Source organism: Pteronotus mesoamericanus, unplaced genomic scaffold (assembly GCF_021234165.1).
Source record: "Pteronotus mesoamericanus isolate MK-2021 breed Mesoamerican mustached bat unplaced genomic scaffold, CSHL_Meso_final contig_78, whole genome shotgun sequence".
NCBI classification, from domain to species: Eukaryota; Metazoa; Chordata; class Mammalia; order Chiroptera; family Mormoopidae; genus Pteronotus; species Pteronotus mesoamericanus.
Window position 1 is genome coordinate 4,352,127 of NW_026555258.1, and position 27,542 is coordinate 4,379,668.

At 47.0% G+C, this 27,542-nt stretch overlaps 1 protein-coding gene across 3 annotated transcripts in view; it reads right to left on the reverse strand.

Moving 5' to 3' along the window:
• Positions 1–18,557, reverse strand: part of FUBP3 (far upstream element binding protein 3) — a 48,943-nt gene extending 30,386 nt beyond the window's left edge. For all 3 annotated transcript variants that reach the window (XM_054584223.1, XM_054584224.1, XM_054584221.1), the window contains exons 1-2: positions 18,458–18,557; positions 6,440–6,545 (exon numbers count right to left, since the gene is read on the reverse strand). In XM_054584223.1, the coding sequence (XP_054440198.1) occupies positions 6,440–6,545; positions 18,458–18,541 (190 nt within the window). In that variant the 5' untranslated portion in view covers positions 18,542–18,557. The remainder of the gene's footprint in view (positions 1–6,439; positions 6,546–18,457) is intronic.
• Between the last annotated feature and the right edge of the window lie 8,985 nt (positions 18,558–27,542).

The following is a 27,542-nucleotide window of genomic DNA, read 5'->3' on the forward strand; positions in this document are numbered from 1 at the left end:
AAAAAAAGTTTGAAAATAACTTGTTATAATCCTGATGATGATCTCATGCAGTAGGTATCATCTCCATGTTATAGATACGGAAACAAGAGACTCAGAGAGGTTAAGCAACACACTCAAAGTCACACAATTTTCTGGCAGAGCTGGGGTTCAAACCATACCCTGCCAGGCTCTGGAGTCCCATTTTCAAGTATACATGTTATGACCCAGGAGACAGAGACCCAGGCCCAGTCCCCCTCCTGGCACTCACCAGCATCTGCCCTTGGCCAGGTGATTTCTCGACACGGGTTTCCTCAGCTACATAATACAGAGTTTAGGTGCCAAAGCTTCTTCCAGCAGCGACCTACTCTTATCCTACACATGGCCCCCGCCCCCCACCCCCACCCCCCCCACTCCATCTCTAAACCCTGGCCACCACTAATCTGCCCTTCACTCCAAAGGTTCTATAAACGCACTCATTCCATATGTAACCACTGGGGGTTGGCTTTTTCACACAAGTCCCTGGAGAAGACTTAGCCAGGTTGTGTGTATCAGTAGTTTGTCCTTTTTCAGTTGCTGGGTAGTATATTTCATCGCACAGCTGGACTGATTTGTTAACCATCACCTGCTTAAGGACATCTAGGCTGCTTGGGGCTGTTATGAAGATCTGTGGGTAGGTTTTGTGTGAATATAAGTTTTATTCTCGTGGGAATAAATGCCCAGAGTGGGACTGTGGGCTGAGGGGTAAGTGTGTGTGGTTTTATAAATTTTCTAGCGAGGTTGCACCTGCAGACGTGGCGCTGACACCCAGCCAGGTAGACAGCCACTCCAGGTCACATATATGCTAAAAGGGTTTAAAAAAATTTTTTTTATTGATTTGAGAGAGAGACATCAACCCGTTGTTCCACTCATTTATGCATTCATTGGTGATTCTTGTATGTGCCCTGGCCAGGGACCGAACTCGCAACCTTGGCGTATGGGGACAACACTCTAACCTACTGAGCTACCCTGCCAGGGCTCTAAAAGGCTTTGGAAAGAACTATGATTCCCCTTTAGTCTGACATCTAACTTTTGCCCGGGTTGCAGGTTGCAAACAACATCGCAGGCGCCGCAGCTCCGTCCCCACCACCACACAGATGCCGCAGGGGGCCCTTTCATTTTTGTGGGAAATGCCTCCTGTTTCACCAAGTTGCCTAAGTAAATTTTCAGACCAACCAGTCAAATCATACTTTGCCAAGGAAAAAACCTCACTTCCTTTTCTGATCCTCCTATGTGTTAATGTGCACCCACACGACCACCGCTTACTTCTAAAATATAATTCTAAAATGGACGGAGAGGCGGTGGGGGTAACGGTATAAGCCTTTGCCTTGAGGTGTTACCTGGAGGAAGTCAAAACCAGATCTGTCCCTACCGTCCTTCTAACTAAGACTCTCCTGCGTTGCTGCCTTGGATTCCCTACCTGAATTCTGGACTCACACCCTCTGGGGGGCCAGAGGGCTGTACCAGCGCCGGTGACCCAGCACAGGAGAGGGCAGGGAAAGGAGGGGAAGGAGGGGCTCAATGTCTGCGGTACAGACACGAGGCTCAGCAAGCCCCACGTCAGGCGAGCAGGCGCACAGACGTGAGGAGCCCGAAAGGGTGGCTTTAAACCTGCCACCGCCCCCTCCCGCCCTCCGGAACTCGTGTGGTTTTCATTCACTGCAGTGTGAGGACAGCCGCTCGATGACATCCCTGGGTTGCTTTACCTGCCTGGTGGAAGACCGATCCCCCACTCCCTCCGGCTCTCAGGGACTGAGTTGTAGCCTCAGCCCTGCATCCCGGCAGCCCCCATCGCTACCCTCCGTTTGGGGTGGCGGGGTTCATCCTGCTCTCCTGCCCGAGCACAGGCGCCAGGGCCGGCGGGAAGGAAGCCTGGCTCTCCCCACCATCTTGCACGGCACCTCCTGACCCTCTTCCTTCTTTGAAAGTCTAGAGTTTTATAAAGTCTTTCTCCCTCACTTTTTCCCTCCTCATCTTTGCCCTGTGCCACACCAGCTGAAACAGAACTAGGAAAGGACCACAAAAAATATTCTATTCCAATTTTCCTACAAATAGTTCACTTGATAGTACACCCAAGAATTCCTCCTTCACCCCACAAAAACATCATTCAGATATGATTAGAAGGTGTGGTACTATCTAAAAAGGTACTGTACTGCATCGAGGTCAAAGGTTAAGTCTGGTAGAAAAGGCAGGCGTGTTTTCAAAGCCCCTCATGTACCCCCACCCAGGCAGCGGCAGAAACTGTATGTTGGTGCCGCCTCTTACATGGAGGGCAGAGGGAGAGCAGGGTCTGTTGGATTCAAGAGCCCAGGAGGCCGTAAAAAAATTACCACAACCCTGCCGGGGCTGGAAACCCGGAGAGGGCGCTATTGCTGCCCCAGACACGGGAAGGGGGCGGGGAGAAAAGTGGCTTTTCCACCTGTCAGCCACCCCTGGGTGAAGCATTAGAAATCACTCGTTTTCTCAGACAGTCGAGGCAGAGTGGGGATCTGTTCAAGGAAAGCTGGTGGGGGGGCCTCCACACTCTTCCGTAGCTGAAGACTGAGGCGGTGCTCGGGTGAGTCCTCCGACAAGGCTGGTCGGAGGCCCAGGACCGGCAAGCCGAGCCCGAGGGCCAGCTGCCCATTCTGTAAACAAGGAGTTACTGGAACACGGCCGCGCTCACCTGTTTACGTGGGTCCGCAGTGGCTTTCAGCTCCACTGGCAGAGCTGAGCAGCTGGCATAGAGACCACAAGACCTGAAGACCTAAAACATTTACTATACGGTCCTTTAAGAAAAAGCTTGCCAATGCCTGATTGAGATTAACTTGAAACTCAGTTTTAAACCACTTGGCTAATGCTAGTCTCTTAAATGTGAAGCTTACTTTCCAGACAATTTTCCAAGTGTTAATCATCGGATACAAAGGAGGAGGACTACGCATCAAGCATTTAGTCCCTCCCTCTGCAAGGCAGGGAGGGAAAGAAAACAGCTCAACGGCTGGGGCACGTGGGACCTGGCAGGAGAGGGACACCGAGCACCCTGGCACCTGCCCCACAGGACAAGCGAAACACTTCAGAAGTTTAGAGCAGAACGTAATTATTCCCTGGTGACTGACGTGGGTGTGTGAAAACGGGAGGAAGGGAAGGGAGAGAAGCAGAACAGGAGACAAGAGAAGACAGAGGCTGGGTGGCGCCTGAGTGAGGCACTGAAGAAAGTCACAAGAGGAGAATGAGGACAGGTTTCCAGGAGGAAGCCTCATCCGTCAATTCTCAGGCCTGTGGGCTGAGAAGGGACCAGCCAGGCCCAGAGCTGGGTTGGGGGCCTGTTCTGGAGGAGCAGAGAGAAGAAACAGACGCGGCTGCGGCAGCGAGCTGCCGGGGAGCAAGAGCGGAGGGCAGGCAGGTGCTGGCCAGGTTGGCTGGACCCCCGCGGTTTCTGGAACCTGCCGCGGGTCTCAGGGCAGGGGGACGGGTCAGACTGGCTCCAGCTGCTGTGGCAGGAGAAGCCGCCACACTTGAGGCCAGCAGGGAGGTCCCCGGACTGCAGAGTGCAGCGCCTCAAAGACTGCTAGAAAGCGGGGGCGCTGAGTGATGACGCCAACAGCTGGAGCCGCGGGGCCCAGGGCTGGAGGGCGGCACAGGCGGGCTCTCGGACGAGCTCCTGCCCCTGTTGCGGGGTTCCAAGCAGGCTCACAAGCCAGCGGTCTGACAGGCTGCCCCAAACTGCCTGCGACCACAACCCAGACAAGCCCCCTTCCGCATCAGGAACCATTCTTTCCCTGACCCGCTGCCTGGCACTTGTTCTAATCCTCCTAGTCATGTGCGTGTTTGATATCTCAATGTCCTGAATAAACCCTATGTTTAGATTCTTTCTGGTCACCCTGAGAGGTGAAGTACTTTTAAACAGACCTAAGTAACACCTCCAAAAACTTCTAGGGGACTGAACTTTAACCTTCTAAAGGTTAAAGAACCCAGGTTCACAGAAGGTTCACATTGCTAAAGAAGTGATGTGGCGAACTTCTGTCAAAAACACCCAAGCCAAACCAAACAAACAAAAAACTGCAAGCCTTTGGAACTCTTTACTGCCAAAAAAAAAAAAAAAAAAAAAGGACAGAAGTCCTGCTTGTTGTCTCTGCTTTTCTGAACTTTCATGTCACGAACAGCAGGACTGTGGCCCTGAGCAAGCTGCCCGGGAAACACGATCGCTTTCCTTGACAGGATCTGTTTATTCGCACATCGATTCAGGAGGGCAGATCCGGCCCAGGAACCGGATCCGTCAGAAGACAACTGACAAGGGAGGCTGCGGGCAGACCCCACTGCCCAGCATTCCCCTGAGCTGCCCGGCGAGTCTCAGCCTCTCCAAGTGGAGACCAACTTGGAGAAAAGCCATTTGTGTAATTTCAACAATTTGTTATTCACACTGTGCTCAAAAGAAGATTTAACTTCATCAAACTGTTATGCAGAATGTAAACCACCTGAAGGGCATTCCCTGCTCTTCAAACAGCCTGCACGGCCTCCAGGGATGGCGGGAGGCTTGGCTTGTTGTTGAAAGGTTCTCTACGAGTCCCTTCCCCCTGTAAGTAGGCTTACTGTTCAGGAGAAGGAAAGAGAGGAACCACGCTCATTTTCTAATTGTAAAGATTTAGTCCCCAAAAGACAGGCATGAAAAAAAAAAGCGTTCTCAAAAAAGAGGTAGAAGTACAAAATTCGGTAACGAACTGAAGTTTCAAGTGAGACTCTGGACTTAAAGGTGCCGTGCCAGCTACAGCTGCTAGCCCCCTGGGCTCTCGAGCCCAAACGTTCAGAAACTCTCGCTAACTCCTTTCAAATGGATACACAATGGATTAACAGCAGAAAAAAAGCCCGCGAAGTGCCAGAGGTTCCGCTTGCAAATATTTGGGCACCTCCCTGTGAAGGACACAGTGAGTACTATCCACTGCAGCAGCTTCACACGACAAAGCAAGGCTGAGAGTTGTGAAATGTATTGATCTCAATTTCTGGAAACCGTGGGCCAGAGAGACGCTCTCCATTAACAAGGTAAGTGTTCAGAGCCAGAAAATGTAGTTCTACTTTTCTATTGATGTCTCACTGGAGGAACAGAAGCTAATTGCCCTAAAAACGTAAAAGCTCTTTGCTAAGGCCAAAACGCAGATAATGCCATCAGCCACGTTTGGTCTAAGGAGTCACCATCGAACGCGGGACGCCCGCAGCGCAGGTGCCGTCCTGGAGCAGCAGCCTCAGGGGTCGTCTCTGTTCCAACGGCCTGGAGCAGATTTTCTAGGCTTGTGAGCATCATAAACGGACACCGTCTTTTTTTTTTTAAGCAGACAAGAACTTTTACACTCAAATGTTATGCCCTTAAAGTCTTCACAGTGTGAATCTGTACAATTGTTCCAAAACAGTTCCCACATCTAAAAATAATGGCACTCTCCTCTTTTAATCTCCTCAAGGAGACCAGAGAAACCAGTCATGCCAAATTCACATTTTTTTCTATGTATACAAAAACATGCTTGTTTGGTTTTTTGGTTTTTTTTTGGAAAAGATTACAGAATACTTTATACCTTGATTTTTTTCATGTAATCATGCATCACAACAAATGTCAACCTAATAAGTTCATTTAAAGGGAAAAAATAATAAATCACAGAAAGACGCACACACATTCATGGCTGGGGCTCCGGGCTGGGTGCGGCAGACGCAGGCGGACGGCGTGGGGAGAGGAGACACCGGCCCGCCTGCTGGGTGAGCATTCACGGCCACCTCGTGCATCTCACAATCCCTTTCGCACTTCGTGGAAAATGACACAAGATAAAGGAAGTCCAAGTTCTCTGCAGAAACAATCTAATAGACGCTTTGCCAGGGTGCTGGTGAGAGGCACTTCTTATTGGTCTCAAATGTGGCTGGGGGCGGGAAGGGCATGGAGTATATAAATAAACCAAGAAAATAATGAAGGAATGAATGAAGAAAAATGAATGTTTCTACAAAGAACCTGTCATCAATGGGGACAGTGAAAAATGAACACACAGACTGCAGAAAGGCTATTACCCCCTTTCCTTTCTTTAAGCTCAAAATATAGCCACAGCTTCCTCAGAGCCATGCACCAAACCTTAGCTTTTCTTCGGAGAAAAGTGGGAACTTCAGTTCCTACACATGTACTGGAAAAACGGAGAGCTAAACCCAGCAAAACTGCCAAATCACTTCCAAGCTGATACTCAGAGGTCAGGCCTGGTCTTTCCCTGAGAGCCCAGCTGAAGAAACCCCCGTCAGCGAGGCCAACGAGAACTTGACGCTGGAGAACCGCCGAGGACACTCGTCCCGAACGCCTCCCCTCAGCTGCCCGCCCTCAGCCTTCAGCCTTGGGAGCAGCGGCCACAGTCGGGCGGGGCGCGGGCTCTCCGGCTCCGCGGGCAGGTTCACTGCCGCCGGGAAGGCAGGCGTGACAACTCACCTCCGTCGTCCAAGGGCCGTTTCTGCACTCCATATCCATACACTGAGGGGTCCACTAGCGGTGCGGAATTATTCAAGTGAGGAATTGAATCAATTTTAGCAGCAATCTACAGAAAGAAGCAGATTTAAATATTCAGGAACAACTCAGGGCTCCATCTGAGGGAGAGAGACAAGAGTCTTCCCCATTTCTCCCCCAACCTTGATCCGTGTCAGGCAATGCCATGGTAGGAAAGCACTTTTCACTGATAAATTAGTTCTCTTTGGGTCTTAATGTCTCTTTAGAAATAATGTAGTTCGAAAAAAAAAATGTGTCTTTTACAAGCAAATTAGTATTTTTAAGTCATCACTTAAAATGCAGGCACACTGCATTTGAAGGAAAAAGCAGGCCGACATTATAAAAAACCTAGCTCCAAAGGTTTTATCACAGGATTCCTTTAAAACACAAATTCCCGCCCTGGCTGGTGAGGCTCAGTGGACTGAGTGCCCGCCTGTGAACCAAAGGGTCACCGGTTCAACTCCCAGTCAGGGCACAGGCCCGGACTGCAGGCCAGGTCCCCAGTAGGGGATGCGTGAGAGGCAACCACACATTGATGTTTCCTTTGCTAAAAATAAACAAATAAATTTTAAAAAACAAATTCCCCAACAATATTTAAAAGGTTGTTTGCTCAAATGCGGCACCTCTTCAGGACTATATCCATCTTATTAATTCTAATGTCTATCAAAGTGACAGTGCCATCTACAGAGATACAAAACACCAAGCCACTGCTCGCTGGACACGTATGCACAGTGGGGGGGGGGGGGGTGACCGATGGCCGCCCGCCCAGGCCAGTGCAGAAGGGGTCTTGCACTGGAGCAAGAGAGAGAACCTCCAAGGGAGTTCAACTTTTAATTTTTATTATCAGTTAAAGAACAGAACATAGCTATTACAAACTTTCCCCCATAAACAAACGCTATGTAGAACTTACTTATCTACTTTGTTCTCATTAGAACATTAAATGACCTTCATATAAATCAACACTTTGACTTAATCAAAATCGAAGTCTTTAATGGTAGTTCTAAGTTTGTCCCAATTTCTCCAAAAGTCTGAGACCTTCTGGGACCAACATAAGATAAATTAACCTTAACCAACCAAAGATAATCTTGGAAACCCAAGGCAAGATTTAAACGTCAGGTATCCCGGGGTCTTGTCCCTTCCTTTTATTAGTTCTGTGATGTTGGGCAAGTCCCTCTCCCTGCTTATGATCCTCTGGGTATAATACCACCTGCTTCATAGTTTTTGAAAAGATAACATGCTCTGAGCACAAAAGAGCTTCGTACACTGAGAAGCACTTCATAAATACCAGGGCTGCAAGACAAGGCAATGCACCCAGCAAATGTGGATCGCCTACTACATATTGGGCTGTTCCAGGCACTGGGGTTCCTGCGGTGACCAAGAGCAACCAAGCACCCACTCTCTGGAGAGGGCAGCCGGTGGCGTGTCACAGGCACACAATAAACTGATTGGTTCAGCTGGTGACAAGCATGACGCCAATAAGAGAGGATAACGACATACAGAGTGCGCTTAGGAGAGCAACTTCAGGTAGGGCAATCCGGGCAGGCCATTATGAGGCGACATGTAACCGGAGACCTAAATGATAAGCAGGAGCTGGCTATATAAAAACCCGATTGCTTGAACAATAAAAAAATTAATTATTTTTAAAAAGCTCAAGGAAGAGCTGTCCAGGCAGAAGACGGCTTGTGCTAAGGCCCTGGGGCAGGAGCAGGCTCGGCAGGCATGAGCCTGAGAGAGACAAGCTGCTGCTGTTAGAGCAGAAGGAATCAGATGTGTTCCAAGAGGCGGGCAAGGGCCAGCTGACGCCGGGCTTTCCGGGCCGCAGGACGGGGCTTGGACTTCGTGGGAAGAGCGGTGGGAAGCGGCTACCAGCCTGACTAAGGGAAGTGACATGCTGGTCTGTGTTTAAAGCTCTCCTTGGACAAGGCTAATAGGGGACCAGAGTAGGGGCGCCATTTAGGAGGCCTTCTAGGCCAGGGGTAAGCGAACTGTGCTTGGTGAATTGCCTGCTTTTGTAAGGGAAGCTTTATTAGACAAAGCCACACCCATCTATATTCGTTAAGGAGCTGCAGAGAGACCGTACAATGTGCAAGCCATACACATGCACGCATGCACACACACAATTTACTCCTTGGACCTTTAAAGAAAAAGTGGGCCGATCCCTGTCTAGGCTGGAGACAATGGTAGCCTCGATAGCTGCTTGTTAAAAAACATTATTTTAAGTAAACAATTAAAATACTAAGATAGGCTGCGGATAAAAAATCCCATCTCCTATATCCAAGTAAGTCTCTCAGGGCAGGCGGCCATTTGCTCTGAAACAAACTGCCGTGTGCACCTTGCCGGACAGCGCTCTCCCACCCACTTGCAACTCTGCCCCCCCACACTTGCTTTGGATAAGCTGGTAGAGGCTGGCTACCTACTTAAGGTGCAAAGGGCTCAGCTGGTAAAGCAGGTGGGTGAAAAAGGTGAGTGCCCTGTGAGGGGCTTGTCAACTCTCGCGACAACCTGTCGCCTGCTCCCCAACACCCAGCTGAGCAGCAAATGGCGGGTGTGAGGGTTCTCGAGAGCACTGGCCTCATTGCTTTTTAAGGACAGACCAAAACGTATGCAGGAAGACAGTGATGCTGACCCCAGAACATAGAGAACAGGGTATGCCTACCAGCAGAGTCCCCGAACAGTGTGCATATGACACAATCTCAAAGACAGGGCCCAAACACTCAGACAGGGCCTCAAAGACATCAGGTCCCCTCCCTGCTCCTTTCTGAGATGCCTCTTGGCTTCCAGATCTTTTTTCTTCCTGCCAAAGTAGCTAAAATGTTATTCCTGAGTCCTTGGCCTTCCTTATTTTTTTTTCCCCAAAGCCGATATGCTAAAAGTGGTACAACAGTTTCCTGTTCCCAATACTGATTATATCAATAAGTGTCCTTCCAGAAAGTGACTGAGGTTTTCAGATGTTTTTAAAACATGTTTACTTCACATTGGATATTTCCAATAATGGTTAAGAAGCATAGCTCTGAAGTCAATAGACTGCATTTAAACCCTGGTAAACCAATTGTCAGATACAAGTTTAACATTAATAATATACAACTGTATCCTAATTTACATTGATATTACATCCTACATATTACAGTATACCATAAAAAAACAATGTATTCCTCTCTTCATACAAATGTAACCTTATTTCAAGGAATGATACTAAACGTCTACTAAAATAACCAGGTGAAATTTAATGAGTGCTTACTATGTGCTAAGTACTCTGCTAGGCGCTTTTTTTCTTTTCTTTCTCTCTCTCTCTCTCTCTTTCTCTTTCTTTCTCCCTCCCTTCCCCCTTCCCTTCCTTCCTTCCTTTTCTTCACCCAAGGACATTTTTTCATTGCTTTTTAGAGAGAGAAAGGAATGGAGAGAGAAACACTGATGCAAGAGAAGCATGAATTGGCTGCCTCCCGTATAGACCCGAACTGGGGACCACTCGCTGACTGGGAATCGAACCCACAACCTTTCGGTTATGGGACGACGCCCCCACTGAGCCACACCGGCCAGAGCAACTACTAGCATTTTAATAATGGTATCTCATTTATTCCTTACAATGAGTCTCCAGGAGGCTGTTATTATTTCCATTTTTAAGATAAGGAAAAGTGAGGCAGAGAAGCTGAATGGCCTGTCTAAAGTCACACATCTTAAAAGTGGCAAAAAATGGTATTTACATCCAGGACTGTCAGACTCAAGTCTAGAACCACAAGCAACCTCCCTTTCCTCCACGCAATACTTTCTTCAACATATTTCACTTCTTGAGGACTTAAAACCTAGTGATTTACAGTACACAGATGTGAGGCAACTCCTCACACTGCTACTAACCATTGTGACAGCAGCTGCTTAAGGGAAGCATGATACTCTCTCAGCTAATGGCATAGGCCACTGAAGCCAGAAAATTCCAACAAAACCAAGGCCATTCCAGTCACCTGAAAGCATGACCTTGAGCCCTGGCCAGGTAGCTCAAATTGGTTAGAGCATCATCCAGATACACCAAGGTTGCGGGTTTGATCCTTGGTCAGGGCACATACAAGAATCAGCCAATAAATGCATAAATGGAATAACAAATCAATGCTCCCCCATCTCTAAAATCAATAAATTGAACAATGATTTTTTTAAAAATGCAAGCCTTGGCTTGTGCAGCTCAGTGGACTGAACCAGCATGCACATCAAGGGGTCGCCGGTTCAGTTCCCGGTCAGGGCACAGACCTCGGTCGCGGGCCAGGTTCCTAGCGGTGGGTGCACTAGCAGCAACTACACACTGATGTTTCTCTGCCTCTCTTTCTCCCTCCCTTCCCCCCTGTCTAAAAATAAAGAAATAAAATATTTAGAAAAAATTAAAAAATGAAAGTATGACCTTGAAGGGACTCTGCTACCAATTTTCTACTTCAGCTACTTTTCCCACTTTTGGGAGGCAGGTGGGGAGGAGAATGGGTTATCTCGTTCCCAGTGCTATTTTAAGCACATGAAAGATGAACTCCAACTCAATGTGACAGACTCAGCCCCACACCAGCGGTCAGTGGACACACGGAGGAAAGGAGCACTGGGTCACGGGCCAGCCAGGGGCCGGACAGAGGCTTGGTTTTTTCCTGGCAACTCTCCAGTGCACAGCCTTGGGCAAGACCCTCGATGGCCTTGCTCCTTGCTGTACGCACCTGTAAAATGCAGGAACAACTGAACCAGTGTTTACCAAAGAGGAGTACACAGGTGATTTGGGGAGGTACATGGATGAATATGGTTATTTCTTACAGTTACCTTCAATGCACAGTAGAGTTTTCCACTTACGATAATGATTGTTTCCTTTTGAAAAATATTTCAAATAAACCTAAATTTTAAAATGAATGATTTTTGTGATATGGCAAAAATCACAAAGGTGGTACACAAATTACTTGTTTGTAAACATGGCAATTAATTATTCCCAGAGTACACTTTTAGGACTAAAAATTCTCTGATGACAGGTTTTCTAATCAGTGTAGTTCATCCTATAAATCCAAATATGAAGCTGTGGGTATTTCCGCAGCTTCACATTTATTAGAACTTTATAGTCAATGTAAACAGGCAAAGCCACCGAGTGCCATCAAGTCATCCACGTACTGTGTCCACTCTATAGACACAGCTACTGCTGATTTTCGTGCGTCCAGCATGTAGAGGTGAAAGCTCACACCACCCAGGAGGCAGGAGCCCAACCTGCTTCCCTGGAATCCCCGCTCTACAGGCACCCTGAGGGGCCTTGCTGGGGCCCCGGCGAATGCACAGGCTGCATAGTATGTGGCCAGAGCAGCGGAGCCGATGGCTAAGTCCCAGAGGGCCGGGTCCGGAGCCATGGCACATGGGGGTGAGTCCCAGCTCCACATCCCACTTCCGGGTAGGCTATAGTTAAGACGGCAATAAACAGGATCTATTGCACTTACTGAAAGCCTGATGGTGCCCTCACTTAATCTTCATGGTGACCTTATAAAGGAGCTATTCTTTTCATTACTGTGGGACTTGGAGCCCTCCTGGAATTGTAGCCAATGGGGTAACGAGGTAACAACATAAGGCGCCCAGAACAATGCCAGGCGCATGGTAAGAAACAAGAATGTTCGCAATTTTAACCTCTGATTGAAGAATAATAGAACAGAAAAGTACCTGGATACGTTTACAGCTCACTGGATGTTCACAGACTAAAATGCCTGTGCAACTAGCATCCAGGCCAAGAAACAGAACATCAGCAGCCTCCAGAAGCCTGAGGCTTCAGGAACTACCCCACCCCGACTCCCGAAAGTAACCGCCCAACCGCTAATATTAGCTACCACTTTAAAATTAGCAACCATCATGATCTCCATTTTACACGAGGAAACTGAGGCTTAAAGAAGGTAGGTAACTTGCCCTGTGACTAAACTACGAAGTGGTAGAACCAGAACTTGAACTCATATGTCTGAATCCAAACCCTTAATAACCATTCCACTGTATTAGCCCCTGGGAATTTTATGACCATCAAATAAGAAAACACTTATGAAAGGCCTTGCCTGACATCATGACACACAAGCTCAGACAATGGTCGCCATGGTTATCATTAGAGATGGCGCCCTGACAGATCCTGCACTATTAACTGGCATTAGTCAAAGCAAGGAATTCTATATGCCAATCAAATAAGACTTCAGCTCTTCATAGTAGTTTTTCCTGACAACTTCATGCCACCCACATTTAGGGAGAATTAAATAGTCCCCAAGAAAGGTGATGGCTATTGTCTCCTCATTACAGGGAGCTCTTTGAAAAGTGGCCCTGTCCCCACTACCTTGGTACCCTGAGGACAAAGACTCCTGAACTGGGAGCTACAGGGCTTAGCTTTAGAATGTCTTGAATTTACACACAAAACTATTAAATATTTCTGAGGAAAGGTTCAAGAGTCTTTAAAAGGTCTATGTTCCAAAAAAGTTAATGAACAACTTCCCTGAGGTGCTTGGCATGGAGGGTGCTCAGTAAACATTTGCTGCATTTGAAGTGGATATGCAGAGAGCCCGCCTGCAGGCAAAAGGCTAAGAGGGGCAGAGGAGGCTACCGGCTGCAACACTGTCCCAGCTGGGATTCTCCGCTGAAGGCTCCGAAGACGACACATCCGTGAGTTCCCTCCTCCATTCCATCCAACTCCACGAGCAGGCCTTCAGCGCTTTGTTCAAAGATTTGCTGGAGTCTCACTGAAACAGAAAACTTACCCAACTAGCTCTGCAAAGGTACCAAGTCCTCCTTAGAATGCAGAGGACATGGGTCCAAGGACTATACATGTATTAGCTGCATGTCTCTGAGAAAACTGCTTTATCTCCCTTTGGCTCATTTTCAAGTATAAAATGAGATGTATAGCCCTTGTCCTGCATATTGCACCTGGCTGCTGTGGCAGTATACTCCACAGTAAGACAAAACCAGCTGCAAACTTGTCTTATTCATCTTTGCACTGTCTCCGCATCCAGCAAGTAGCCTGAGCTTCAGCAGATCCTCAAATAGTGGCAGGTAATCAGAGTCACACCCCCACCCCCACTAACAGAGAGCAAGGGATCTGCTATCATCTGGTATCAGGATAAAAGTGCAGTTCATGCCTCCAGAAGACACACTGACTATTCTTTCCCGAGTATCTTGACAAAACTCAAAGCGCAAAACATTTTCAAGAGGGATGGTTCTTCAGAGTAAAAGGGTTGCATAGGAAAGTTGGAAGAGGGAAGCCAGAACAGATACTCAATACATTTAGTCCTCACTTAATGTCATGAAAGGCTCCTGGATCTGCAGCGACACAAATCGTAAAGAAACGTCTGCCACAGGCTTGTTGCTGTAAAGAAGAGCTAAGTGCCTAGGGCATCTCATCATTACAACTGAACGACATGAACGAAAAGACTTTTTTGAGGACCTGCTGTATAACATATTACAAAGCAGAAAAGCCAAAATAACATTGGCCAAATTTTTTTTTCTCACATCCACCTAGAGGAAAGTTCTGAATATTCATGGGCTTGAACGGACCACTGAGATTACCTAGCTCAATATTTCCTCAAGTCTGGCCCACAGAATGGGATCTGGTTTTATGAAAAGTGGGCATGAAGGGACCTAACTTCGGGATGTTCACAACCCCTACCCCATACCACTGTACGCTTTAATCCACAGGAGACTTCTAAAGGCAATGAGAAGTCTTGCAGGGAAGAAGCCAATTCACCTTTATTTAGCCCTGTAGTCCCCAAACTTATCTACCCATAGGCCCTTCTCCGTGGATGATATAAGTATTAACAGCATGCAAATCAAACGTTGGGAAAGGCTAACCTAGTCTAAGGTCACGCAGCTGCTTGCAGATTTAGATTGCCCAACTCTCCATCCAGAGTTTTTTCCACTATAAATTGCAAATAAAACCCAGAGACGATGGGCTCACTACTTGAAACAGGATGAGGGGAAAGGCTGTTGACCGGGCACCCAATGGGCAGTGTAAAGTGGAGCTAGCGGCAGTGATGAGGCAGCGGGCGCTCAGCAGCCTCGCAAGGGGCAGGGCCTGCCCAGCTCCTGCCCTATGTCCCTGCAAAACGTGGGAGCAGGTCTTCCCTAGAGAAGCTAGAAATCTCGATTCTTATGAGCATTCATTCCGGTTCCTGAGTGCTGGCCCTGTGTGGGTCACACAAAGCACGTCTGCAAGGCCACAGTGTCTCGCCCAGCCCGCGGGCCTCCCCTTTGAGAACTCTGGTCTGCGCAACTTTCTATCTACAAATAATTGGGACCTCAGGGGAAACCAAAGTTGGCCTCCGAACTTTTGAGGGAAACACACATCCGGTTTTGAGAGAAGGACAGAGTCTCAGCTGAAAATGAGAAAAGCCTTAGGGGCACAGATACTGCCCATTTAGTGTCTACCTTTCAATACCAAATCTGAAGTCCAGCACTGCCAGTCGTGTGTGGTGACTCAGCTGCACTCACTCACACCACCAGCTCCCTTTCAGGACTCGCTGTTTGCAGGGTACTCTACGGGGTCCCATTGAACATACAGGAGCCCACAGATTTCCCGTAGATACTGGTTTTCTTCAAATGTTTGCGAAAGCTAAAAAAAATGGTCACGCAGGAGCAAATTCCTGGTGAAATGACTTTAGCTACTCAACCACTGACCTCAGTGGAGCATAACTTACGACTTACAAATCCAGCACATTCGGCTTCATGAGTCAGAAATGTAATGTGTTAAGTAGGCACAGGCAGCATCTGTCAGAGAGCACCCAGTGGTTGATGAACACAGGCTTTTCCCTTTAACGATGGATGCACGTCCTCTTAAATGAAGTTTGGTGCTTATCTACGGCACTCATGCCAAATCACCCGCTGCTCGGGCTCAAAGTATGAGGCAGCAGCCCTGGGAGGCATTTTCTGGAGGGCTGTGGAATTTCTGAGGACTCTCACTAATCATTTTTTTTTTTTTTTTTTTAAAGTGCTGGTAAAAAAAATAGGTTGTTACTTTCTATTGATTCTACAGTGGCTTGATCGCAAACATTTCGGTACAGAATCAACGTACCACTCAACTCCATGACGCACCAATGACACTGTACGAGTGCGGCTAGAATACTATGGAGTCGTGCAATACGAAGGCACTGATTGGGGCTAAACCAGAAGTCCTGAGAACACATTAGCAGTTTGGCCACAGAATTTCTTCTGTTTATTTGGTCATGGGCACATAGCTGGCCCAGTCTAGGGAAGGCTCCTGGGAACCTGTAATACACTGCAGTGTCACACTGTCTTGTTGACGTGCAAATGTACGTGTGCCTGACAACAGATGCTACTAAACCACCAGTAGTGGGCTTTCTGGAAACATTTGGACATGTCTGGAAAACTGAATAGAACAGATTTTATTTATTCATTCACTCATTCATCATCGCCATGAGGTCCCCTTATAACCTAGATGAACAATTAGGGTACAGGTGCAGGGTGGCCAGAGAACAGAATGCCCTATTTTGGCTGTCAGTCCACATCCCACCATAGTAGGATCCTGCCCTCTCTGAACAAGTTTAAGAGAGAGCACTTTACTACTGCTAAGCTGCCAATGACGGGAGAACTGAACACGATGGTGAGTACCCAGTAGATGATCGTCAACGGCACTCAACCAGATCACGTTTCTACACCTGCGCCCTTCCCTATGGAATGGCTGGACCCCCCATTTGTGCCAAACACTAACAGCAACAACTGGTTCCCTTTGTTGGAAAAAGTTCAAAGGCTACACAAGGAGGCTTCTAGATGCCAGCGGGGAAGTTGAGTAGGTCAGGTGCAGGACTCCAAACACCAGACTTCACAGAAACTGCAGGTTCAAATCCCAGCAGGATCAACTCAGATGCTATTATGATTTTCTAGATAAACTGAGCACAAGACAGTCTCCTGCTCCTGACAAACTTTTGAGGGCCGTACAGACTGTTGCCGGTGTTTATGAGGACACATGAGAGGGAGGAAAGCTTTGCAATCATTTAAATAAATACAGTCTTTTACTTCCAGTTACTGTTGGGGGGAAAAAAAAATCCCATCTCTGCAACATGCTGTGTCTGCAATGGAGAGGTACAGAACCACCACCATCCCGATACTCAAATGATATGAGATCCTTTCAGGGAAGTTTTACTATAAGCATACAATGTTTTAGATTTCTACCACTGCGTTCTTGCCCAATGCAAATCTATAAATAAACCTAAAATTACCCACAAACCTGTTTATTTTCTTTAGTTTTTAAAGGCCATCAAATCCTTGGAGATAGTATCGACCTCCAGCAGTTAACATTCAGAAGCAATACACTCACTGCAGTGTCTCCATTGGGCTTATTACCGCTCCAGTCAATGGTGTATTTCAGAGCTGGGAACATTTCCAATGAAGTTTTCTCTGCTAGTAGTACACACCACTGCTTCCACAATCCACATTAGGTCAGCATTTAACAGAGGGTCTCCCACCCTCTTGAGCAGGCTGTCCAGGAATGTGAGCTCAACCACTGGCTCAAGAGAAGCAGAAAGTCTTCTCAATGGTTCAAAATTCATGTTATGTTCAACTACAGGCCTTCTGCAAACTGAGGATCTGAGCTCTTTAGGGTAGTGACTATAATTCTTCCTGGATACAGAGGGCCAACAAGGTGACTGTCACACATCAGCACAGAGTGAAAGCCATTACATATTAGTAGCCAGTGAGAAACAAGGTTCAGGACCCTGTAGAGGAGAGAGCAGTGTAACGCGCCGGCAGGCAGGGTGCTGGAAGGGGAGCGGGGTGGCATGTTCATCCATGACGGCCACTGGCCAGCTCTGAAGTCTAAGTAAGGTGGATGCTCACTACTGTACTGGTTGGTGCCCGGGCAGTAAGTAACAAGTCACCGGGTAACATTTTAGGTGGAACCACAGGTTTGGAAAGTTCGGGGATCCAACATAATGTCTATAGGAGCGTCAGTATTAAAATGAAAAGTCAGTATCTGGGAAACAGGGAGGGTTCCCTCCCCTGGAATACTGGAAAGAGATTGAAAAACCGTATCTTCACGTGACCAAGTGGATCTTCTAATACAATGAGTCCTGTGGCTCTCTGTTAGGAATCAAGCAGTAATTAGTTACAGCCCAACTTTTAGAATATCAGTTAGTATACCTACAATCAAATAGGAAGAGATGATGAATACAAGACACCTGGCAGAAGTTTAAGTGTTAGAGCTGACTTGTCAGAAAGCTTTACACACAACACAAGGACGTGTTCTGCTCCAAGCACCATGTCAGAAGCCCCATATGGCAGGCCCCATATTCATTCTCCAGAGAAGCTTGTAATAACCTCTTAAAAATCAGATTATTTAACTCTGACAAAATGCACGACATTGTCAGATAGTAAGTTTTCACTGCTGGAATGAGTCCCTATCACATTCTCCCCGCAAGAGGAAAAACTCTTGCCCATAAGAAATCTCTACGTTTTCTGTACCACCCACAACTCCTTAACATTTTCCTCTCTCCCCTCTCCAAGAGCACCCTCAAAAATAAAAACCCTCGATCCCCTCTTCTCCACCCTCGAAATAAAGAAAGTCCGAAGACTATGTTTTCCAAGTTTTAAGGAGCTGCTGCGCCTGAGACAGTCGCCTTCTGGCGATACCCAGGTCCTCGCCGTGCGCCCCCGCAGTCCGCTCCCCTCGCGAACCTCAGAACCCCACGCTCGCTGGCTGCCCTGAAGGTCCCGCTGCGGCCGCAAGGGATGGGTCCAGGCGTCCTGGGCAAACCCTGTCCCAACAGCTGCAAGCACCTGGCAGACCCGCCAGACGGGCTGGGCCTGGGCCTCGCGGTAGCGTCTCGCCTCTCGGCTCCGCCCCGACTGCAGGAGCCCCCAGGAGCCGCCAACCCCGGCTGGGGCGTCAGCCCGAGCTGCCTCCCGACCCCAGGCCCGACCCCTCCTCCCCATCGGGCTCGGCCCGGCCCCGCCTCGGGCCCCCGTGCTCCCGCCAGCCGGCCACGCCCGTACCTGCCGGACCCGGTGCAGGGCGTCCACGAAGCCCTCCGCCTTCATCCCCACCGGAGCGCTCTGCCCCTGCACCAGCTCCGCCATTACCGCCCCCGCCGCCGCTCCACTGCCCCGTCCGGCCTCCCCCTCCGTTTGGGGACCCGTAGCCGGAAAAGGAAAGTCGCCCCACTTCCGGCGGAAGGGAAGACGGGACACTGGACGCGAGAGGAGCCGCGTCTGCGGGGCGAGTCGGGACACGTGACCGCGGTCCGGCCGGAAGTGGGGGGCGGGGCCGACGCGGGAGGCCGCCGTCGGGTCTCGAAGGACCGGTCGCGGCCCCGCCCACCCCAGACGTGCCGTGGTCCAGGTGGGCCGATGGTGCGATGACCAGGCTCTTGAGGCTCGAATGTGACCTGAGGTGTCCGTCTGTCGGCTTTTTGGAAACAGAGAAGAGTGACGTGGCTCTCCCAGAAGACATCACCCGGGCAGTGCGGGTTCACTATGAGCCTGACCCTGGCCAGCCCCCAAGAAATGGCAATTGGTTTGGAAGGCTGGGACGGAGCGCTTTGAAGTGGCACCATGAGGACCCAAAGGGAGGCTGGAGGGCCCAGGACCGCACCCCAAAAGTCAGTGCCACGTGGTGGCAGGGAGTCCCTGGCCCGAGTTCTTGCACCGTAATCACTTTCTTCGAATCGTCACACCTGGGGTTGCCTAGCGACGCAGCTCAGGAAGGACGCTCCCACTCGGCGTCCTCTTACTCACATTCTTTCCCCGAGGACTCTGAGGCAGCAGGAAATAGCAGGGGACTACCTTCGCTTCCTGCGAAGTCAAGACTGGCTGTTTGCAAGAGGGCTTCTTGGAATGCTTAACTTTTTTTTAAATAATGATCGTAACTGGGTATAGAAATTTCAGAGCAAGGGAGGGAATCTGAGTGTTGCCACACACTTGAGCCTTGGAGGTGGATCTTAGAAATGAGCTCACTGAACACCCAGAAAAGAAACAGGGCTTAGGGGCTTTGAAGGCATCTTGTTGGAGGCAGGTATGATGCCAAGGAGTTGGATTCTAGTGGTGAGTCATGTTGTCAAGCATCTTATGCCCAACTTGAAGTTAGGAAGGCAGTTAAGAGGTAAGAAAGGGAAATGAAGTGAAATCCAGTGTGACTTGTCTTGATGTCTTGCATCAGCACGCTAGGAGAGCTTTGGGTTTGCGGGGAGGGGGGAAGTATGAAGATACCAGGTAAGAATCAAGAATAGTTCATTTGTTCATCACTTCACTACTAGACTGTGAATTTCTTAGGAACAGAGATTGAGGTTTTTCCCCGTCTCCCTAGAGTGTGGCACATAGTAGGTGCATAGGAAACTGATTTTGAATTAAACAGTGCCAAATTAGAGTGATTCCTAGTTATGGGAAAATGAAAGAATTTGGAAAAATTGCAATATTGAAGATCACTTCAGACAAAAATGGCTCAACCCATGTAAGAAAGAACATGGCAGGCTGCGTGGTGGTCACGGTGCTATCATGAGACAGGAACAACACCTGCCAACCCATCTGTTTGTGTCCCAGCCTGGGTGTGTTGAGTGTTTTAACTTTGCTATGCTTGTAAATGTCAAGGATACGCCATCAGCCTTCCAGAACAGGGATGGTTTCACCGACCCAATTTTAGTGATACTTGTGTTTTGAATATTTTTTAAAATCTCAGACATGTTTATTCATCAAATTCCAGCTGTTTCTCTCTTGAGTATAGTGAAAACGGGGCTATGGACCCGAATATGAAGTGCTCTGGAGTTTGGTCCAGAGACCACAAGAATACCCAAGTAGGAAGACAAGGTTCAGGTTCTTCCTCTTTTACTGGTTGACCAGTGTTGGGAAACTCACTTATTTCTTGGGGCACAGAAGAGAAAGGGCACCCAGACTCCTTCAGGTCCACTCTTATATGTTCAATTAACCCCCTGGACTTCATCATCTTCATGTTTATCACAGCTGTTTTTAAATCACCGTGGAATTACCTGTCTGTCCTACTAGAATAAAACCTCCACTGAGACAGGGACCACGCTTGCCTTTACCATTGCTCTCCCTAGCACCTAGCTCAGTGCCTGGCGTTTTGTTGGCCCTCATCCTGTTCATGAGAACTCTGCTCTCAGGACCTGATCACTTTCCACAGGACTCACCTGACACCATCGGGCACTCGGGTTTCAACGTATGGGTTTTGGTGGATACAAATGTAGCATCTTGCGAATGTTGAAGTTTCTTTGTATGCTCTGGATATCTTCTGTAAGATATGTGATTTGCAAATATCTTCTTTCACTCTGTAGCTTTTCATTATTTTGAAAGCAAACATTTTAAATTTTGATGGAACACAATTTATTATCTTGTAAACCATACCTTTGATGTTTTATCTACTAAGAGAAATCGCTTAGTCCAAGGTCACAAAGATTTTCTCCTGTTTTCTTCCAGCAGTTTTATTATTTTAGATTTTTAAAAAGGATTTTATTTACTTATTTTTAGAGAGAGGGGACGGGAGGAGAAAGAGAGGGAGAGAAACATCGATTGGTGGCCTCTCACATGCCACCAACCGGGGCCCTGGCCCAAGACCCAAACCGGCAACCTTTTGGTTCATAGGCCAGCACTCAATCCACTGAGTTCCAGCAGCCAGGGCAATTGTTTTAGGTTTTATATTTAGGTCTTTGATCCATTTTGAGTGAACTTTTGCAGAAGATGTGCAGTATGAGTCAAACTCATCTTCACAAGGATACTTGTGTGTTTCGCACTACTTGTAGAAGGATGAGCCTTTCTCCCAGGAATTCCCTTTCGCTTTTCTCAAGGAATCAGCCACATGGGTGCAGGCCTGCTCCTGGCCTCTCCACTGACACACGTGCCTGACTTTTATCCGGCACCATGCTCTCTCGATGACTGTAGCCTTAGAGGAAATCTTAAAAGTAGGTAGTATGAGTCCTCCAACTTTATTCTTTATCAAAATTGTTTTGGCTACTTAAGCTCCCTTATCTTAGCAAAACTTTAGCTTGTTGATATCTACAAAATAATCTTATTGAGGTAGTTGTTGAATCTATAGATCAGTTTGGGGAAAATTGCTATCTTAGCAACAGCAATCCTCCCAATCCATTAATAGTATATATCTCTGTATTTATTTTGGTTTTCTTTGCTTTCTTTCACCAGTGTTTTGTAGTTATCAGGATAAAGATCCTGAACATATTTTATTAGATGTAGACCTAAATTTTTCATGGGTTTTTCTTTTTTTGTGCTATTGTAAATGGCATACTTTCAGAATTTTGATTATCAGTTAGTTGTTCATTACTTGTATATAGAAATTGATATTTTTTTACATTAAACTTTCATCCTTAAACATTGTTAAACTCACTTATTACTTCTAGAGGGGGGTTAGATTTCTTGAGTTTTTTTTATGTTGACAATCATGTCATCTGCAGATAGAAATAGTTTTATTTTGTTTCTCATTTGCGCGTCTTTTATTTTCCTGTCTACTGCACTAGCTGGACCTCCGATGCAACGTCAGATGGGCGTGGTCGAAGTGGACATGCTTGAAATGTTCCTGATCTCAGGGGCATGGCATTCAGTCCTTTACCATTATGCATGGCATTAGCTGCACATTTTTGGCAGACATTCTGTATCAAGTTAAGGAATACTCCTATTCCTAATGAGCTGAGAATTTTTATCATGAATGAGTGCTGAATTTGGTCAAATGCTTTTTCCATATTATTGAGATAATGATGAGGTTTTAAAATTTGTTTTAGTTTGTACATTGATTGAGTTTCAAATGTTGAATCAACCTTTCCCATGATAAACCCTACTGAATTATGATGTCTGCCCTTTTGTTGGATTGTATCCTTTTTGCTGGATTCAATTTACTAATTTTTTTTAGTGTTTTTGCACTTATGCGGAATATTGGTCTATAGTTTTCTTTACTTGTAATATGTTTGTCGGGCTTGGTATCAGGCTAACACTGGCCTCAGAAAATGAGTTAGGAGGTGTTACCTTCTCTTCTATTTTTTGGAAGAGTTTATATGCAGTTGGTCTTATTATTTCCTTAAACGTTTTGTAGAATTTGCTAGTGGTCATGTTGGCCTAGGAAGCTTTGCTTACTTATGTTTTTGTTGTTGTTTGAAGGTTTTAACTATGAATTTTAAAAAGGCCAATGTGAAAATCTCTGCCTTTTCATTGGTGTGTTTAGATCAGTTGCATTTAATGTAACCCCTGATCGGGTTTGACTTAGGGCTGCCAATGGGCTGTTTGTTTACTCTTTGCCCCTCTGGTTTTCTTTTTTCACCTGTTTCCGTTTTCTGCCTTATTTTGGATTACTTGAAAGTTTGCTAGTATTCCATTTTCATTTGCCTATTGGCTTTTTGGCTGTATTCCTTTGTACGGTTTAATGGCGGCTCTTGTGGGTATAAAAATCACGCGCTTTTCAACAGTATATAAATGGTATTAGGCTCCATGGATCCTTCTGTAATTTGGCCTTTTTCTGGCCCCCCTTATATTGTTGAGGTTTATCTAAATTCACATACTTAGTAGCCATATTTCAGTTACTTTCACTTCGTTTTTCCACCATCTAAATAAACCAGAAATTATGTATTCTTTCTTCTGTGGATAACCATTTAGGTTTTTTCCATTTTTTCTGTTACAAATGATGTTGCAGCAAATCTTCCAGAATTTGTCTCCTTATGTACCAGTGGGAGAGAGTCTCAAGGATGTGTTACTGGGGGTGCAGTTGGCGGGGGATGGGGGTGGAGTAAGCAGGGAATATGCCGCCTCGGTCTTTGCTAGAGAAGCCGATCGCTCTCCAGGGTGGACAACATCTCCAAAGCGGGGTCCCATCTCCCCAGCTGGAGATGCGTTCTGGTTGCTTCTCATCCTTGCTGATGGAATTTTATTTTTTGAAATCTAATGAGTGAAAATTTTAAAAATAAATTTTAAAATTAAATTGTATACTGTGGTAAATATATATAACATAAAAACTACCATTTTAACCATGTTTAAGCGTTCAGTTCAGTGGCATCATATGCATTCATATTGCTGTGCACCCGCCACGTCCATCACCTCCAGAACTTCATCCTTCCAAACTGAAACTCTGTCCCATTAAAAACAAACTCTCCGCTTTCCCCTCTCCTGGGCCCTGGCACCCCCTGCCCCGCATTCTACCTCCTGTCTCGATGAACTTAACTGCAGTGGATGTGTACGCTATTTATCCTTTTGTAACTGGCTAATTTCATGCAGCGTAATGTCTTCAAGTTTCATCCATGCTGCAGTACGTGTCAGAATTTTCTTCCTTTTCAAGGCTGAAGAATATTTCCTTGGATGAATGGACCATATTTTGTTTATGCATCTATTAGTCGATGGACACACGGGTTGCTTCCACCTTCTGGCTGTTGTGAATAATGTTTCTAGGAACAAGGGTGTGTGAATATCTCTCTGATGTTTCAATAAAACTAAAATGTAATTTGTGTTCTTTTCATAGAATGAGCACATACTTGCTCTCCAGGAAGACAAGTCCCATGAGGGCTCACCTCCATGCACCGTCGCACTGGGTATATGGTGAGTCCTCAGAAAATAGTGACCAGTACCTTCACAGAAAGGGGTCATATTTCACCCTGCTCTGATCATGGTGATGGTGTCAGATGGGCAGGTTTTGCTATAATTATTCCCAGGGAGATTCTGAGATAGAATCTCACCAAATGCTCTGTCTCTCTAGCAACAGAAATTGTCCTGTGGTCCACGCTCCCCAAGCCAGACCTGACCATTTGGGGGTTTGTTCTTATTTGCTTCTAGCAAAATAGTTGCCGCTTGAGATAGGAAGGGCTTTATTCGTCAAGGGAAGGGAGTCAAAGCCTAGCACAGCCAAGTACTAATCTTTGACCTTGGCTGTTCAAGATTTGCAGGTGCTTCGCTGAGAGCCAGGGAAGACAGGATCCGCTTGATGGTGGAGGGAGCGGATCCCAAGGAATATGTGCAGAGACGCTGTTGATGGAGGGCTTTCCCCTCCTGAGCACAGTACACCCATCTCATCTGAGGCTGGTAGCAGTCCTAGGACATGGGCACTGGCCGTTGCATCCTGTAGATAAGAGCATTAAGACTCAGATGGGCTACGCTGGCCGGTTAGCTCATTGGTTGGAGTACAGTCCTGATGTGCCAAGGTTGCGGGTTTTATTCCCGGTCAGGGCACAAACAAGAAGCAGCCAAAGAATGTATAGATGGGTGGAATAACAGATCAGTCTCTCCCCCCCCCAATCCTCTCCTCCCTTAAATCAATAAATAAAAATAAAAGACTTAGGTGAGTTGAGGAACCTACCACAGCCTCCCAGAGCCCTTTGTGGGACTGGGTAAGTTTTCTGTTGTTGTGTAACAAATGGCCACAAGTTTACCACCTTAAAACCAATCTACCACCTCCTCTTCTGTGCATCAGAACCATGGCACAGTGCAGTATGGTCATTACCAGAGGGAAAGGGGGTGGGGGTAGACAGGAGAAGGTAAAGGGGGGATAAACGGTGATGGAAGGAGACATGAGTTAGCGTGGTGAGCACACGATATAACGCACAGATGATGTGTTACAGAATCGTACACCTGAAACTTACATAATTTTATTAACCAATGTCACCCCAATAAATTTAATTTAAAAAGAATCATGCCCCAGTGTAGCTGGGCTGAAATCAAAGTGTTCCCCGGGACTGGGGTCTCATCTGAGGCTTGGAGTCCAAGCTCACATGGTGTTTGAATTCATTTCTTTACAGCTGTAGAGCTCACAGAAGCTGGCTGGTCAAGACCCCCAGGAACGCCTCTCTCTGGCAAGTTCTTTTCTTGTCAGGGTGCACCTGATGAGGTCCAGCCCACCCAGGGTAATCTCCCTCTTGATGAACACGAAACAAAGTCAAGGCACTGGTGACTTAATCACAGGACTGCTCCCCTGCCACATTCATAGGCTTTGTGGACATCTGTCCAGGGTGCCGACACTGGAGAACGGCAGCTTTGCCATCCCGGAATTCTGCCCACCGCAGGGACCGACAGGCACTGCTCTGCCGTGTAAGAAAATAAGGTTTGTGGGTCTGCGGGGAGAGGTGAGGGTGATCAGCCATTCAGTGTTGCCTGGAAATGGAGGGTTTCTGGGGATGTGGGACTTTCAGTGCTAAAATCAGGAAAGGCCTTGGAAAACCGAGCTGCCCTCTCACAGACCCGTGACAGATAAAGATCCCCCTCCTTCTGCGCCCATCTGGCTACCTGAGCCGCTCTGAATGCCTCTTTGTGCTTCACGAGGGGTGGGGGGTTGGAGGGGGAATCAAGCAAAGTAAAAAGGAGGTGAGCGAGTGGGAAGGCAACGAAAAGGGGGAATGTAGCACTGATTGCCTCCCTGTCGAAACCTGGGGGTGGAATTAAAGCTTCTAAATGCACTCAGTAGTGGATTCGTTCATTCGTTCAATGAGTCTTTAAATCTTTATATTTTTTCTGAATACAAAAGCAACACCTGCTTTAATAAATAGTCCTAGGAACGGCTCGTGTAGAAAACTAAGGTTCCCAAAAACCTCTGCCAGTAAACATCCCCCAAGGCCAAGCCCTGTGAGTAACACCAAGAGCAGACGTGGATCCAGGCGCACAGGAGCTTGCAGTGTTGTTTTAAAGGAATACATGCTAATAGTACGAGTACACAGTAATAAATCACATATACTAAGAGACGCTAATATTATTCAGCACCCAGAAGAGACGGAAGTCACTTCAGCATGGGTGTAGAAAAAAATAAGAAAGATTAGAGCAAATGTGATGAGAAAGGTGGCGCCTTGGATGGGACACATGGACATCTGCAGATGTGGCACAAGAGCAGTCCTGGAGGAAGGAACTGGGCACAAGCAAAGAAAGGTATAAAGGCAAGAAAATGTGGCATCCACGTGGACAGCGGTTTACTGGGCCCACAGGGGCTCAGACAGCGCCACCGAGACCGGGCTTCTCTGTCTGTCTATGGGCTCGGCTTCCCTGGCTTGAATCCACTCGGATCAGCCCTCTCCATAGCGTGGCAACAGTGCGGCGGTAGACAGTGCCCACGTCCAGCCACAGAGTGTCTGAGCCCCAGCGTTCCTAGAAAGTGACTCATTGGGTTGAAGAGGTCACGTACGCAGGCCTGAAATAATCTCTGTGGCCTTGGCAAGGAGATCTACCCGTTAGTGTAGGCTCTGGTTACAGTACACACTCGTAAAACACATGGTTAAGAAAACAGGAAGGCAAGAGTGCTCCTAAACATTTCTGGTTGGTGCTGCCCAACTGGAATCGTTTTTTGTTGTTGTTGCTGTTTTTTGTTGTGTTTTTTTTTTCCTGTTTTGCTCAAATAAACTCAAAAAAATAGAAACGCTGCAGGCTGAGAAAAAATATTTGCAAAACATATATGACTAAAGGCTAGTTAACTGTCATATATCAAAATACACCTACAAGTCAATTATGTAAAGGGAAACAACCCAATGAAATGAAGGTGAAAAGGAAACATTGCAAAGGAAGATGAATAAATGAATAAAAGAGCACAATAAAATGTACTCAACATTATGAGTTATTAGACAGATGCAAATTAAAACCACAAGACACCCATGTGAACGGCTAAAACCAGACAGGCTGACACCACCAAGTGTCATGAAGGTTATGGAACAGCTGGAACGGTCACACATTGCCCTTGGACACGTATAATGGCACAACCACTTAGGGAAAAAGGTAGAAGTTTCTTACCAAACTGAAACTATTCCCACTGTGTGATACAATTCCACTCCTTCATATTTACGCAAGAGAAATGGAAACATGTGTTCCTCAAGAAGGTTGTACAGCAATTGTCACAGCACATCCTAAATAGCCTGAAACTGGAAACTGCCCAAGTGACAAAGCCAGATCAGTAGTGGCCTTAGAAAGTTGAAGGTGGAGACTGAGTGGCAAAGGGCTTGAAGGAACTTTCTGGTGTGATGCTAATGTTCTATCCATCGAGAGGGGTTTGGCCTATGCAGTGGATACAAAACTCAGCAGATGTCAAGACTGATGTATTTTACTGTGTGTAAATTTTACAATAAAAGAAAAATACGAAAACCAATGTTGGACACGTCAATGGTACCTATTT